Below are 17,167 nucleotides of genomic sequence, written 5' to 3' on the forward strand. Positions count from 1 at the left end.
GAGAAAACACTTGACTAGATCAACAAAACATCTGATCTGACAGCAGAAAAGGCTGCTTAAAGCTGAAATACATTTATGTCCTATGCAGGATTCAAATCTGGACTGAGGTCTTACATTTCTATTGCAGAGTACAGAGACAACCTCCAACCACTGCAGAATAGTACTAGTTTTATTGAATTATCATACGCTATCATTACACTGCAATTTGATTAAAATAACGTTTTATTCAAATAAATTCTGGAATCTGGATTGCAGCGTTATTGGTGTAACCGGCGCGTGCAACAGGTGACCTAGAGCAGGGGTTCTCAACGTTTTTGGCCGGGGACCCCCGGAAATGCTTTGGCAATGTCTCGGGACCCCCGCCCCCTCCCGACCCCCAATATAAATTGACTGCTACAATAACCTTAATAATAGATACAATACACCATAAATAAATACTGAAACCAGATATAATCATTAGGGAATGTGTATGCATGTACTATGTGTACTATATGTAAACTCATTTCATTCATTTCCATTTTCCAGCCACAAATTATTAAAAAAAAAAAAGAATTGGGGACCCCCCAAAATAATTTGGCGACCCCCCGAGGGGTCGCGACCCACGGGTTGAGAACCCCTGACCTAGAGATTGGATTTATACTTGAAAATTGTAAGAAAACCAATAGGTAGAGTAGGCCTCATAGTTTATGTCCAGGTTTCACCCAAATCAGCCACGTCCTCATCAGATGCTTCTATTCACAAGATAACACTCCCTCTGACAAATACCTATAGTCCAAAACTGTAATTTGACCATGACTTGAACCTAGATATAGGAATGAATCTAGATTAAACGTGACTGTTTCAGAGTGAGAAAAGAAAAGAGAGAGAGAGAGAGAGAGATGGGCCTTCTCTGAGCAAATTAATTAAAAGAAGAATTGTGGCAACGGTAATCATGCTAATGAAACATGGCATTATCACACAACTGTAATGGTGAAGAGGATAAGAGGAGGTGCAGGAGGAGTGGTGATAGGAGCAAGGTGGCATGGGGGGGGGGGGGGGGTGAGGAGAGTGAGAGGAGGTGCAGGAGGAGTGGTGAGAGGAGCAAGGTGGCATGGGGGGGGGGGGGGTGAGGAGAGTGAGAGGAGGTGCAGGAGGAGTGGTGAGAGGAGCAGGGTGGCGTGGGGGGGGGTGAAGAGGGTGAGAGGAGGTGCAGAAGGAGTGGTGAGAGGGGCAGGGTGGCGTGGGGGGGTGAAGAGGGTAAGAGGAGGTGCAGGAGGAGTGGTGAGAGGAGCAGGGTGGCGTGGGGGGGGGGGGGGGGTGAGGAGAGTGAGAGGAGGTGCAGGAGGAGTGGTGAGAGGAGCAAGGTGGCGTGGGTGAAGAGGGTAAGAGGAGGTGCAGGAGGAGTGGTGAGAGGAGCAGGGTGGCGTGGGGGGGGTGAAGAGGGTAAGAGGAGGTGCAGGAGGAGTGGTGAGAGGAGCAGGGTGGCGTGGGGGGGGGGGGGGTGAGGAGAGTGAGAGGAGGTGCAGGAGGAGTGGTGAGAGGAGCAGGGTGGCGTGGGTGAAGAGGGTAAGAGGAGGTGCAGGAGGAGTGGTGAGAGGAGCAGGGTGGCGTGGGGGGGGTGAAGAGGGTGAGAGGAGGTGCAGAAGGAGTGGTGAGAGGGGCAGGGTGGCGTGGGGGGGGTGAAGAGGGTGAGAGGAGGTGCAGAAGGAGTGGTGAGAGGGGCAGGGTGGCGTGGGGGGGGGGGGGGTGAAGAGGGTAGGAGGAGGTGCAGGAGGAGTGGTGAGAGGAGCAGGGTGGCGTGGGGGGTGAGGGTGAGAGGAGGTGCAGGAGGAGTGGTGAGAGGAGCAGGGTGGCGTGGGGGGGGGTGAAGAGGGTGAGAGGAGGTGCAGAAGGAGTGGTGAGAGGGGCAGGGTGGCGTGGGGGGGGGGGGGTGAAGAGGGTAGGAGGAGGTGCAGGAGGAGTGGTGAGAGGAGCAGGGTGGCGTGGGGGGGGGGTGAAGAGGGTAAGAGGAGGTGCAGGAGGAGTGGTGAGAGGAGCAGGGTGGCGTGGGGGGTGAGGGTGAGAGGAGGTGCAGGAGGAGTGGTGAGAGGAGCAGGGTGGCGTGGGGGGTGAGGGTGAGAGGAGGTGCAGGAGGAGTGGTGAGAGGAGCAGGGTGGCGTGGGGGGGTGAGGAGGGTGAGAGGAGGTGCAGGAGGAGTGGTGAGAGGAGCAGGGTGGCGTGGGGGGGGTGAGGAGACTGAGAGGAGGTGCAGGAGGAGTGGTAAGAGGAGCAGGGCGGCATGGGGGGGTGGTGGTGAGGAGAGGGTGAGAGGAGGTGCAGGAGGAGTGGTGAGAGGAGCAGGGCGGCATGGGGGGAGGGGCGGGGGTGAAGAGGGTAAGAGGAGGTGCAGGAGGAGTGGTGAGAGGAGCAGGGTGGTGTGGATTACAAGCTGGTCTCACCTTAACGGTCTCATAGTTGAGGAGGGAGTCGATGGCTGCGTTTCCCGCCTCGTTGTCTGCTTTGTTCATCTCCACCCGGAAACGAGTCCTGTGCAAGATGGAGGCCGGTCACATGACACATACACAAACTGAAGCTGCTAACCAGTGGAAAGAAGCCACGGTGAGTCAATGTTCTTACCTCCATTGAGTGATTAGGATGGTGAAGGCTGTATATGCCGATAACGTTCCCACAGCCACGGCCGCAAAATGTCCACCACATTTATAATACTGTAGAGAGAGAACAATATATTATATTATTATATATAATCATAATTATATTATAATTTTATATATATTATATATCAAGTATACAGCTTCTGCTTAACCATCTTTCAACCTGCATGGCGTCCCTATTTTGGGCATGTCATTAACAAATCGAAATTACAAAAACTAGAGCGGTGCCAGTTGGGCACTGGCCTACTTGGAACGATGCAAGTTGGAAATGCATGCCCCAACCCATTATTAGGTCTGTGTCCCTTTTATGCCCATATATGGAGTTCTTTGTCAGGCATGCCCAAATATGGAGTCTATATGCAGATGTCAGAATGGCGTCATAACAGGCCAGCTCCATATATGGAGTACCCGTTGCACCCATCTGTCTGTGTCCCATTTATGCCCATATATGGAGATTTCTGTATCCGTCTCTCTGTGTCCCTTTATCCCTATAGATGGAGTTCTGTGTCAGGCATGCCCAAATATGGAATGTTGTGATGTCAGAACAGGCCAGCATTCCCAAATATGGAGTGTTGTGATGTCAGAACAGGCCAGCTCCATATATGGAGTCGGGGCAGGTGCCCTGTACAGAGCCCAGGCAGAGGCCTTTTGTGGCGGTTCTGGACAACCGTGGGTCTGACCGACTCAACAACAGGCACTGCACTTCCTCTGGGGGTGTGGAACGTGTGTATCAAATTTGTCGGTGGGGCGAACTCTAGAACGGTTCTGGAGTTACGTGCATTACAGCCATACACACGTACAGACAGACAGAGACGTTTGTTTGTTTTGGTCACAGTGCATTTGGTGGATGTTCTGTTCTCTGTGGATACCCAAATTCTGGACGACCAAACTCATGCATAATTTATAGGATATGGAATACTAAATGAGGGCAAAGATAGAACAAAGAAAATGGTACTGTAAATCTCCTTTAGGGTTTTTTTTTGGGGGGGGGGGGTTGGAGGAGAAACGTCAAGCCATTAAAATCTGATCAGGGACCTGAGATCAGTGTCACACGGTATTACAACAGCACATTCTCTCCTTTCACCCATTTCACTATCAAATTGAGTGTTACAAATGGAGGGGAAAATACAAGAACTAATCGCGCTAATGCTTTAGCTATTTGGGCAATGGGCTCTGACCTCATTACAGTGAAGCTGACATTATTATGGTCCTAAGTAGGATAATAGCAGCAAGCCAGAGGATCCACGCTCCTGGTTCCCGCCAAGGAGGAGGGCATCTGTTCAGGGCCAACCAGTACCACCACCAGTACACAGACAGGAATACATTAAGCTGCTACCAAGCTGTGGGATTCATCAATGACGCTAATGGATTCCACGCTGCCACCAAAACTTCTCTGGCATTGGCTTTCTATTTAGGATGCAAATGAGACCACGTCCCTCTACTCGTTTTCCACACAATCTGCTCTGAAAACAAAACGCATCATGGTGAGGGAACATGAGCCAACAGGAGGGCTACAAACAGGATTGGTACTCGGCTGGCAAATCTGTGGATGTTTTAGTCAATTTGTGATGCTGAACTGTGACTGACTGATGGCAAATCGTTCCAGGATAATGCAATACCACCTGAACATGGGAATCAGATTCTACAATACACAGAATTCATTGGTCTTTAACCATATTGGCCCCTAGTGGCTTCAGAGAGAATGGCTGTATTTGATGTGTGGTGCTTTCAATTGGCCACCATGGTAAACACAAAGCGACTTATTTAGTGATGTGTATTGACTCCCATCGATAAAGACATCTACCGAATTCAAATTCGACACACACGTTACACACCATCACAGGGAGTGCCAGTGCCGGGTGTCGAGTCTGTCGGATAGCCGGTTGTCCAGAACCAGCACAAAAGCCTCTGCCCGGGATCTGGACCTATCCCCTATATCTCCATATATGGAGCTGGCCTGTTCTGACATCATTCTGACATCTGCATAGACTCCATATTTGGGCATGCCTGATAGAGAACTCCATATATGGGCATAAAGGGATACAGACATAACTAGAAATGCACTCTGAAGAGCTGCCAACTTGCACTCAACAGTGCAGAGCCCGCAACTTACCTCAACCAAGTTATTGAAACATCCGTATTCCATTATTATTAATAGGAGTCCCTAATTTGATAAAATCATAGGTGAACATATTCCAAGAACAGATAAAAATGTACAAACATTTGCATACAAAACCGTTTTTTTAAATAGTCGGGTACGTTAATCAGCAACCACAGAGGCATTTTCAATGAGAGCCACACCAAACAGTATATAATTCTTAGGGTTTGCTCACCAGGATGGCACTGACGAGGCCCATCTCAAAGACAGTGGGTCCCAGGTTGAAGACCAGGGCGCTGAGGACGAAGGAGATGCCTCTGGTGCCGCGGTCAATGGCCTTGGACAGTGCACCCGTCTGCCGACTCAGGTGGAAGCCCAGGTCCAGGTTGTGCAGGTGGAGGAACACGTTCTTGGCGATTCTGCGGATGGAGCTCTGCGCCACCTTGCCGAACACAGCGTTCCTCAGCTCATTGAAGAGGGCTGAGCATGCCCGTGACACACCATCTGAGAGAGAAAGAGGCACAGAGAGATAGAGAGATTGAGAGAGTGAAAGCGATTGACAGAGAAGAGAGAGAGAGATGGTTTAAGACCTGCTTCAAAAAGCAATAAGGTTCAAAAAGAGCAAGACTGTAAGCTGAGGAGAGCATTATTTAATTTCATCAAGCCTTTTTGAGGGGTGCTAGCCCCTCCTATATACAGCTTTTGTCCCCTCACCTCTCATATTTGTCATTGACAATGAAAGGAGAAATTAGGTCATATGTGCCTCAAATATGACGTACATTTGTGGCAACACAAACATTAAATGCCATTGACAATGAAGGGAAAATGTACGTGATTTTGTAGATGTAATCGAGTATCGAGGGAGCAGAGAGAGAGAGAGAGGGGGGGGACCCGGCACAGGGGGTCGCGGAGGCCAGTCAAGCGCTCTTAATTGAAGGCTAGTAAAAGATGGCGGCGGGACGGATGGTTCACATTCTCCCACTGTGTGCTCCAACCAAGCCCTGCAGCAGCAGCAGAGCGGGAGCAGCGAGTAGTTCCCCAGGCCGCGCTAATTACAGAGCAGGATGCTGTGTGAAGCCTCGCTGCTATGGCAGGCCGGGGTGGGGGAGCTGTGTGCCTGTATTTGTGAGAACCCCAGAAGTATAGTAGAATTTGAGAAATAAACCATCCTCACAAGAAAAATGGTTTTATGGTTGAAAACTTTGGTTTAGGGATATGTTTACAATTAGAAAAAAAGATTGAGGTTGTGGTTAGGTTTAGGATAAGACATTTAGAAATTGTGTTTAGGGATTAAGGATAGAGTTATGCCTGATTTACACATACTTGTCATGCACCTAAAATTAGCAGATCTACAAGCGCACAAAGCGTTAATTTTTATGGCACTCCTAAATGTCTACAAATGTTGATGTCCTCACAAGTATAGTAATACAGACCCGTGTATGTGTGTGTGTGTGTGTGTGTGTGTGTGTGTGTGTGTGTGTGTGTGCTGAATACAAGGCGGGGGGGAGGAGAATGTTTTAATAAGAGTGCTGGGGAGACAGAAATGAGTCCAGTTGTCAATGAACCAGCCTCATTTCACCGCAGCATTTGGTTTTGTACTTGGTCGTACGTCAGTGACACGTGCCAGAAATGGTCGATCTACGAGCTCACGCCGCTTCGTGAGCAGTTATTTCCGCTGTTGTACAACCAGATATCGATTAAGCATTAGACTTTCTGGTCTGGTAAGAGAGTGGATGTATAGTTTTCAAGCTGACCTGAAAAAGATCCTGTGAGGATCGAAATAAAGTATCGAATAAAGTGATTTTCTTCCATAAAGTCATCTCTAAATGTATTTTTTAACTAGCACCTGTCGATGTGCGTGTAATTAGGTATGCTTTGAAGAGGGAGGATGTAAACAATACACCCTACATCACTGTCTCCTCCTTATTAGTTCAGTTAAAAAGAAAAAAAGGTTATCTTAAATTAGCCTGTTTAATGCGCTAATTCAACAACCGTGAGAACTTCAGCTTGACGGGATCTAAAAGTCAGTCTCGTTCTAAAACGGAATCCTTCTCATGAAGCGATATCCAAACAGATGGCTGGCATGTCTGGTACGAATGAATAACAGCAGAGTGTTTGAATGAGACATGGCTGTCCTGCGGCTTCACAGAGAGTGCATGGCTGTCAGTTGGTAAGCCAAAGGCAGGTAATAATAATAGCACCATCCTTGGCGGCCCTCGTGGGCCTGTAATGTGGCGTTAAATAGGTTTGTCTAATGAAACAACGTGTCCACATCTGACAAGGTAGGATGAGCACTGAACTACCTTTTAGGACGATTTACACCTGACACTACAGACCCGCGCTACGAGAGTTGCAAGCGTCTCAGAAATGGAGAAGAGAACTTGTTTCATTCCTATACTCCTAATTCAAATTCTACCCAGTCTGCAGTTCCATTCTTGTGCCCCAATTATTCCGCCACAGGCCATATTAGCGTGCAGGACCTAAGTGGACTCATTAAAATAAGTGGCTACAGGGCCAAGTGTACAGAGCATCTGAAGTTGATCTCACTCGAGGCCAGAGTGACTCGTACATAGACTATGAGTGACTCGTTCATGTTATTTGAATGATTTCTGCTCTCCCTCATCAGCGCCTTGGTGGAAACGCTCTGATTAGGGACGAGCTACAACTGACCCCTGACCAGCTTTGTGTTTCCACAGTCCTCTGGTATGGGAGAGATGGGGGATATGGGCAAGAAGAGCAAGGACCAGAGAGGAGATACCAAATAAACAAAGCCTAGCAAAGCTTTAAAAAACGGCGGCAAATTCCCCTCATTAACCACATTAACCCTAGTGTGTTTGTAGGTGAGAATTCTCAGGAAATAGCATAGGCCCATGCCGGTGTTGCACACAGTGTAGGCATGTAACGATATATCGTATATCGAATATATATTCGATATATATGAATCCATTTATTGCATTTTTTTTTCTTTTTTTTTAGGGGGGCTAGTGAATTATAGTGTGTGATGTGAAATGTGAGCTTTAATCATATTCCATCATATTCAAGTGCTTTTGGAGAGAAATTAGTCACTTTCAGTAGTAGAGCACTGTAGAGGGGAGCTGTGTGTGTCTGTGACTGTGCCCAGGTGATGATGGTCCTTGCTCATTAAGGAATGCAATAATGTTTCTGCACTGTCAAAAGTAATGCTACTTATTTTGCAATGTAGTTAAATAAAAAATGTGAAAAAAGCTTGGGGGGTTAGATAAATGATATAAATAAAATAAAAACGGTCATTCTTCTGGAAAATATGTTTTGTTTAAAATATTGTGAAAAATCGTATCGTGAACCTCATATCGTGATACGAACCGTATCGTGAGTTGAGTGAATCGTTACATGCCTAACACAGCGTAGTCACAAAAATAGTCAATCTACAAGTTTACAATGATGCGTCACATCGCGCGTTGTGTTGTAAGCTACGGCTATTTCAAGCACATGACGGTGTTAGGCCAAGGCTAATTGTGTGTGTGTGTGTATGTGAGACTGAATCCAATCCTCACAACTCTAAGACACTTAAAAGTACATTAAAGATGTCTGCCCCGCAGCTGAACAGATGCATCCAGCGGCTCGGGCTCTCACCCCAGAGCGCACAGGTGAGGCCAGACTAGTCACAAGTTATCACGATACACCAGGGGACCATCTGGAGGCACAGAAGGAAGGGGGAGGGGGACGTCATGCAAATAACGACGAGGGAAGAACAGGCAGTTCGAGGAGTGGCGTTGATATGAATATGTTGGGAGAAAAAAATAAAAGGTCAGCCTGTAGATAATAGACAGTCCCATGGTCTCCCCACTGATGAGCACGGCACCTGCCAGCCCCTAACGAACGGTCTCAAACTCACAGCCAATCAGCACGGCTGTTGCCATGGTAGCCACGGTGCTTGGCGCGTCACTCAGGTTCAGCATGTGTCCCGACATCTGGTTGAGCTCGTCCACCGCATACTTAAACATGAAGGGTATGGTCACATTGGTCATCTGGGGAGGGGGAGAGAGAGAGGAACAGAGACGCCACTGTTTAACCGTTTCAAATGCCAGATCTCAGCATGTTTATTTTCAGCTCAGTCCCGTCTTCTGTGTCATAATAGCAGGGGTTCCCATACTTTTACGTGCCAAGGACCCCTCAAGGCTGCTGCCCCCTATTGCAAAACAGCTTATTAAAAAAAAATGAATAAACAGAAATAATTTAAATAACCAATTTACAAGCTCACAATGCATCATGACACGTTGTGAGCTTGTAGATCTATTTTAAAAATGTTGTTTGTTTGAGTGGTCCTATACGCAGCTGTGCGTGTCCCTATGTATGCGTGTCCCTGTGTCCCCGTGTCTGTCCGTCCGTGACAAATAAATCATCTTCTGTCTTGAATCCTTTTGCCAGAATTCATCATTTATGTCGTTCTATAAAAGTGGTGGTATTAGGGCTTGTTTGTTTGTGTGTGCCTCGACGGAGCGGGCGGTAGAGTTTCTGCTATCTGCGCGCTGGTTGTGGTGGGCCGGTCTGGGCCAAATTCACACAAAAATGACTGGACACACCCCCCTTCATTTTCCTGACAGCCCTGACCCTGAAACCCTGCATCATATACAGCAGGGGTTCCCAAACTTTTTTGGACCAGGTACCACTTTTGGGGTAGACATTTTTCCAGGTACCCCCTCATCTGAAGCGGCCGCAGAAACCTTTCAAGTGTCCCGAGTCTTTTTGTTGTTTCTGCAGCATGCGTCCTGCTGTTACTGTTTGGGGTCACGACAGGTTGACTGATGTTGTAGTTTTAGTAATCATGTCAGCTATTGGCCCAAAGCAAACATGGGAGAAACACAATGAACAACACAAAAAATACGTTTATTGCGCAACTTGGCAGAAATGACCACGTAGATAAACATAATTTTAATGTTAAAAAATAAAATAAAATAAAATAAATTATTATGGGAATTATTTCGGGTACCCCTAGGGGTCCGCGGACCCCACTTTGGGAACCGCTGATATACAGTATGTGATACCATATTCTATAAAAACCACTCTAGAGTCGATCGACAACAACGTGAGACAAGAATAAATCTATCGCGACTAGCGACTGGACCGCGGAAGGCCGTCAAACACTGGATCTTTTTTCAGAATTAGACGGGATGATTTAGATCGGGAGTTATGATCGTTTTAAGATTTTCGTTTTCGGAACATTTTCGATGACGTGTCACTTTTTGAACGGACGGTTTTGTTATCATTAATCTCCGTCCTATTTATCAATCTCCGGCTTGGGCACTTGCCCATGACCTTGAACTTGACTGAGAACTCCGCCCCAGGCCTCCATGGTGTTAAGATGCTCTGATCAATGGGCCTCCAAATGAACCCTATCTGTGATCGGCAATTTACCTTATCTGGAGAAACCGATCTTTTATATAATTTAAGTGGTATAAAAGGCAGATACCGTATATAGTATATCATTTTGCATCTTTGTGACAGGCCTAAACATTCTCCCCTTCCTACCCACACAGGAACATTTTTTTTTTTGTTATGATTTGTTTTTGGCTTTTGTGTCTTTATTGACAGATTGACAGGAAAGAGGGAGAAAGAGAAGGGGAGAGACATGCAGCAAAGGTCGTCATGAACGGGACTCGAACACGTGATGTGCTGTCAGGCCGGAGCCTATATGTGGCATGCGCCTGGACCACTAGACCAGTGGGCACCCCCACAGGAACAGTTTTGACGTGGGTTTCTACATATCATAATTTTGGAAATATTCAAATTTTCCCTGTACGCACAAGATTGGTATCGGTATTGGCCGATCATGAAAAAAACATCAGTGATCGGTATCGGTCCCAAAAAACCTGATTGGAGCATCCCTAAAAACACAAATCTATACTCTAAAGACGGAATCAGCGGCTCTCTGCTGTTGCTTTGCATTAAATCGAATGTTTGATATATTCAGAGGTGTATGCGTGCTCGTGCATGTTTGCATGCATGCCGGGGCTGTGCTGGCGCCGTGTAGAGGTGGCTGATGCATCCTGCTAATGGAAGTGAGATGGTTATTAGGGCTAATTAAAAGAGCAGGGACAGCTGTGTGACGAGGGCTGGGAGGTTGTGCTGCACATTAGGACAGCCAGAGAACACTGCAGCACGCTGCTGGAAAGCATTTTCATTTGGAAGCCACTTTCAGCTGAACCTTTCAACCCGTAACGCGATGGAACACGCTGCTTCTTCAGTTCTCCGACTCCACTTTTTCCCTCATCTTGTGTTCTTCTCCGTTTCTTCACATGAATGACGTTTTAGTTTTGATTAAAAAGAAGAAATACCCCTCATATTGAGCTGCTGGAGTAAATCCAACTCTGCTTAATAGAACTTAATTTAGCTGCCGTCGGGCAGAAACCTAGTATCCCAATATTTCAACGTTTTGATTTTTTCGTAAATGAATGTCTTACTTCAACATACAAGAGTGCCCCACGGTGCCGCAAATTAAATCGCAAATTTACAAGCACACAATGCAGCTCTTTTCACCATTTTAAAATGTTATTAAAATAAGAAAAAATCAGACCCGTGTGAAGTGAGGGGCACTCTCATCACCATACATCATCTCATTGCGGGCAAGCAGAATATGCGTCCTCACCTTTGTCACCAATGTTTGTGTTAGTGTTTACACGAACACTCATAATTGTCAAATTCATTGTCAATGGCATTTAATGTTGGTGTAGGACAAAGTTTGTGTTAGCACATAAACCAAAAGCTGAACAGTGTTTATCATTCAAGGTTTCTGCCCGACAGCAATAATTTAATAAAGCCACAGCTCCAGGCCAGGGTTCCCACTCTCAACCCTTCCACATAGTCCACAGCAGTCCTCAGACTCCCCCCAAAGAGACTCTCAACCCTTCCACATAGTCCACAGCAGTCCTCAGACTCCCCCCAAAGAGACTCTCAACCCTTCCACATAGTCCACAGCAGTCCTCAGACTCCCCCCAAAGAGACTCTCAACCCTTCCACATAGTCCACAGCAGTCCTCAGACTCCCCCCAAAGACTCTCAACCCTTCCACATAGTCCACAGCAGTCCTCAGACTCCCCCCAAAGACTCTCCACCCTTCCACATAGTCCACAGCAGTCCTCAGACTCCCCCCAAAGAGAAAACACTCTCAACCCTTCCACATAGTCCACAGCAGTCCTCAGACTCCCCCCAAAGAGAAAACACTCTCAACCCTTCCACATAGTCCACAGCAGTCCTCAGACTCCCCCCAAAGAGAAAACTAAAATCTGCCACTTTGCAACCAAGACAACAGAACACGATACAAACATAAACCATTATCACCAGACCAAAACATGTTCTCAATTCTACCGCCAATACAGTGATAAGGAAAAATGTGCAGCATTTTATCCGCTACAAGCGACACTGGGGGATTATCTCCACAGTGTCACTCTGCACCTGGAGATGTGACATCTGGTGTAATGGAGAGATAGATTGTGTGGAGACTGGAGATTTAGTGGTGAAGGACTGAAAGGCTTCTAGTATGTTATGTTTACAGTGTGTGTGATACTCAGGATATGGTCAGACTAACCTCGCGTCAGACTTTCCACGCAGTAGAAAGCCTTGTTTTTGTTCCAAACTGATGAGTGTTTTTGCCCTACTAATATCGGTATCCAGTTGGGATATGTTGGCAATGTTATTGTTTCCCCGCATTAATGCCCTATCAAGTAGCCTACTGTCGCCAGTCACTGTATTGGACATACCAAATTAAGCACACCTACAATTTCAGAGGTTTATGGGTAGGCCCTGTATGACACCCCTGGTTTCTGAGGGAATTATTTTCTGGGAGTCAGCAGTCAGCTATATCCGTATCTGCCAATTCTCTCTAGACGGGATCAGAAAACTATTAAATGAGACAGAAATCCATTTTCAGGCCTAACCAGATAGAAATCAAATTAATTTGATCAAGTCTGAACAGCTGAAAGTGAAAAACACAAGGAAACACATTTTGCTAATCAGATTTGAACCATATTACTAGGACTTTGGTCATACTGCAGGTTTCCTCGACAGAACAAAAATCTACATAAGAATCAACTTTGTGTTTTAGCGTCTGCTGCGCATCTGTGAGGTCCGAACCGATGAAATAGTTGTTATTCGTTACGCATGTAGGCTACACATGAAACACAACATACCATTAACCTCCAAATCAAAACAAGCCTGTCAGACTGTCGGATACAACATGCTGCGTCTGTGTGTGTGTCTGTGCTTGCATGTGTGTGCACGGCTGCACAACAAGGTTGAACACAGACAGAGTTGTAGTACGATACAACAGGGTAGCATTAATTCTAGACGGGACATCGTTATTAAAATGGTTACTTTGTAAAATACCCGTGTATCAACTGACAACACACAATTGTCTCGATGAAAGGAGGTGGGGTTGTGTATGAGAGAGAGAGAGAGAGAGAGAGAGAGAGAGAGAGAGAGAGAGAGAGAGAGAGAGAAAGAGAAAGAGAAAGAGAAAGAGAGAGAGAGAGAGAGCGAGAGACAGAGACAGAGACAGAGACAGAGAGAGAGAGAGAGAGAGAGAGAGAGAGAGAGAGAGAGAGAGAGAGAGAGAGAAAGAGAGAGAGAGACAGAGAGAGAGAGAGAGAGACAGAGAGCGAGAGAGAGAAATAGAGACGCACAAACAAGCTGGATATGGATGTGTGTGTGTGTGTGTGTATAAAGGGGCCTCTACAGAGAATAGTGGATTTGATATCTCTTCCATTTTCAGGTCCTCCATCATGCTATATTAAGCATTCTACTGTGAAGCCAAGCATGTTTAACCTGTGTAATGATGACTGTGTTTTCTAACATTTCAGCTAACACTCCTGATGTCTTTTTATTGTAAAAGAAAACCATAGAGGAGGTGTTCATTCTCAAGGTTGGCTGTACCGTTGACTACAGCCTGGAGGAAGCCTTTCTAACCAAAGTGCTTAAATATCAACAGCTAGAGCAGACTATCTTACAGCTAGGCTACAGATGCAAACTTAATTTTTATCGTTGGCAGCCTAGGGCATGTGCACAAGTAGGTTGGTTGTGAGGGGCCTACAAATGGATGGGCTCTCCAAAAGGGGGGCCAAGCACCTACTATACTGTAGCAATGTACTGCTCAGTATCAGCCATTATAGGAAGCCGCTCAATTTGGAGGAGGCGTTCCTTCTTCCATGATTTATGTCTGCTGTGTCTGACATGTCAGTCAACTATACTGTATATATAACAATGTTTTAAGTCTTCTATGCCCTTTGTATATGGCATCGTTATTAAAATGGTTACTTCGTAAAATACCCGTGTATCAACTGACAACACACAATTGTCTCGATGAAAGGAGGTGGGGTTGTGTATGAGAGAGAGAGAGAGAGAGAGAGAGAGAGAGAGCGAGAGAGAGAGAGAGAGAGTCTTTGTACAAGGTATTCCTGTACATCTGATTATGTCCTTGATTGATTGAAATATGTATTAACAGTTTGCAGAATTACAGTACATTTCAAGCACAACTCAATACAAAGACTGTTAACTGTGAGTGGACGACCCAATATAGCATTACACTTGTTTACAAGAAGGTCCACCTTGTTTAATTCATCATTCATCAACATTTAGAGACGTACAAATAGACACTTTGATATAGCCAAAGAACAGGACAGGAATTCATCATAAAGGAGGTAAAAAGGGGAAAGAAACATATACAGTGAGGGGAAAAAGGGGTGGGGATTCCGATTTTATGGGGGCCAGTTTCGAATTGCAGCCGTCCGTAGGTGCCCTTTGAGAGCGGTTTTGAAGGAGTCAAGGGATTTGCATGTCTTAATGACTGTTGGTAGGACGTTCCTTTGTACAAGGTATTCCTGTACATCTGATTATGCGGACAAAAATGAACATTTCAAATGTGTGTGTGAGAGACATGCTGTTGTGTAGCATATTATTACTGTATTTGCATTTAAGCCAACTCCTCATATACTGTACTCAGCACAGGACACCCTTTTCTATTTTAAGGTTATCATTTGGTACTATTTAGCCTACTTTAGTATGTTGATGTTCAGTAATATAGTTAAAATAAAATTGGTAAGATTCAGGATAACTTATTATCAAACACAAGTTTAACACATCGGAGGTGTAGACATACCATGATCTTCCCTGCCATTTTGGCTTAGATTAGCCAAAATGGCAGGGAAGATCATGGGTATGTCTACACCTCCGATCACCCCCCAGGTCATCTTTGAGCAGGCCACCAATGGACAGGTACAAGCATTCCTTTGTCCCTCTGTCAATCACACTCCTTAACAGAGTCCTTGCAGAGGGCAGACAGGGTAGGGGTCGAAGGTTTTGAGGTGATGTTCTTCCCCTCTTTTGCACTAGGTATGGTAGTGTGTGGTATTTTAATGTTGTACGGGTCACTGTGTGCCTTTGTTGTCTTGTGTATTGTATTGTATTGTATTGTATCTGTATGCTGCAGGGCAGGTCCTTGGGGTCCAAGACAAATTTCTCCCTCGGGAGACAAAATAAAGGAACCTTGAACAGCAATTTCTCACATTTCCTGAATTACACTGAATTAAGCTAGTAACTCCTTCTCTCTTAGGGCTGTCACGATTACATTTTTAAGTTGACAAGTAATTGTCACACAAATAATTGTGATTAACGATTTAATTGTGTTTTTGGCATTGGAAATTAGAACATTATGAACGAAATTACATTTTTGTTTGCCTTTTAGGCTTCGTAATGAAAAAGTGCACAGGGCATGATATGACAAATAACTGAAATATACATTTTTATACTTTGGATAAAAAAAATAGCCGAAATAGCTGCTCTACAAGCTTACAACACGCCATGAAGATCTGTAGATCTAGTTATTACTACTTTTTGTATGTATGAACATCTTTCAACGTGGAAACGATGACAAAATAATTGCGATTATCTAAAATAATTGCGATTAGACCAGTCTGAGGGAACCCCTTTTGGTGTTTTAAGCATTATGTTATACTTTAGCTATTGAAAAATAGCAATTCTACAAGCTCATAGCGCGGCACCTAGTGCCGCGCTATGAACTTGTAGGTCTGCTATTTTTGAAAAACCGTAAAAATTTGCCTCAAATCTTTGAATATATATTCTTTCAGAGTTTCAGTTTTTAACTCAAATCTTTGCTTCTGGGAACAACATATTTTCAGATGGGGGTCAGCGGCATATTACATTGGGGTCCTTGACATGATGAAATATTGAGAACCACTGATATAGAAACATGAGGTTTTTCAGGAAAATAATACATTTTAAAAAGACATTTTTTAAATTTCGACATCAGGCCTAAATGGGCTAATTCTCTCTGCTGGTTCCCAACAGCTGTTTGTTTAGGAACTGGTTTGGTCTACACTGTGTTTGATACATTACCCAAAGCCGAAAACATCAGTAACCCCTGTTCTATGTACAGGATCCATGTTTGCATTCCAACTGTGTAGACATCTCAATCTAGCTGTCTGAATAGATAGACGCTACTGTAGGTACACATGACATTATTGTAACACATGCTAAGCAAAGCAAAGCAAAGTTCTTTGTTTACCCAGGGTGAATGGACTAAGCTCGAGATGCTTGTTTACAGCCAGACCCTGCTCATAGAACATTTCATGGTAGGGGTTCAATGCCTTGCTCAAGGGCACTTCAGCGGTGGTAATTTTAACGTGCCGGTCCGGGGATTCGAACTGGCGACCTTCCGATAACAAGACCGCTCCGCAAACCGTTCGGCCACCGCTGCCTGCTGCATGACAACAGTGTTAATATCTAGCAAAAACAGCACATCTATAACCTGATGTGTTTTGAGCTTGTACTGTACATATGCTATTTTCACCGCACACCACCATTGTACAATGATGTATTAAATAGGGCTTAAGTGGTTAACCACTTTCAACCTGGCATCCATATTTTGGGCACGCCATCATAGGCAAAAGTGTTCATAAAGCTTTAATTTTCTAAAATGTTATGTTCGCAATCTTTTGTTCATCATATAAGGAGTATAGGGCTTGAGTGGTTTATAATAGAATTGTTCAGCCTCCTGAAACAACAACCAATAAGTGACATGAAGAACATTTAGCACGGTGTCTCTCCATCATCATCATACCTTAGCAGCAGCCAGCAGCCCCAGAGAGACAGCCACACGCGCCCGTAGATCCGGCCTGTCCTTGGGCCACACATAAGACAGCATTGCAGACAGAATCTGGGTAGAATTGACCTCCTTCAGCTGGGTAGAAGTAGACAACAAAAGGCAAGGCGCTTTAGACAATATTAGATAATCTTGTTTTATCCACAAGGCCATACCACTCCCTCTGGGAGTCTGGGTGCATACAAACTAAACTGTTATGAGAAAAATATATTTTCCATCTCGAGTTAAAGAATCCTGTGCAGATGCCTGTTGGAACACATTCCCCTTCAGTTAGGTAATATGCCTTGTA

At 45.3% G+C, this 17,167-nt stretch overlaps 1 protein-coding gene across 2 annotated transcripts in view; it reads right to left on the reverse strand.

Annotated features, from left to right (window-relative positions):
* The window catches only part of abcb7 (ATP-binding cassette, sub-family B (MDR/TAP), member 7), a 53,598-nt gene that overhangs the window by 30,082 nt on the left and 6,349 nt on the right, over positions 1-17,167 (reverse strand). Inside the window, exons 4-8 of one of the 2 annotated variants that reach the window (XM_079504470.1) lie at positions 16,837-16,950; positions 8,603-8,735; positions 4,964-5,232; positions 2,596-2,684; positions 2,418-2,505 (exon numbers count right to left, since the gene is read on the reverse strand). In XM_079504470.1, the coding sequence (XP_079360596.1) occupies positions 2,418-2,505; positions 2,596-2,684; positions 4,964-5,232; positions 8,603-8,735; positions 16,837-16,950 (693 nt within the window). Of the gene's footprint in view, positions 1-2,417; positions 2,506-2,595; positions 2,685-4,963; positions 5,233-8,602; positions 8,736-16,836; positions 16,957-17,167 lie in introns of both variants that reach the window. The other variant, XM_079504469.1, reaches the window with a different exon arrangement.

The sequence above is a fragment of the Electrona antarctica genome (assembly GCF_951216825.1).
Source record: "Electrona antarctica genome assembly, chromosome: 1".
Lineage (NCBI taxonomy): Eukaryota > Metazoa > Chordata > Actinopteri > Myctophiformes > Myctophidae > Electrona > Electrona antarctica.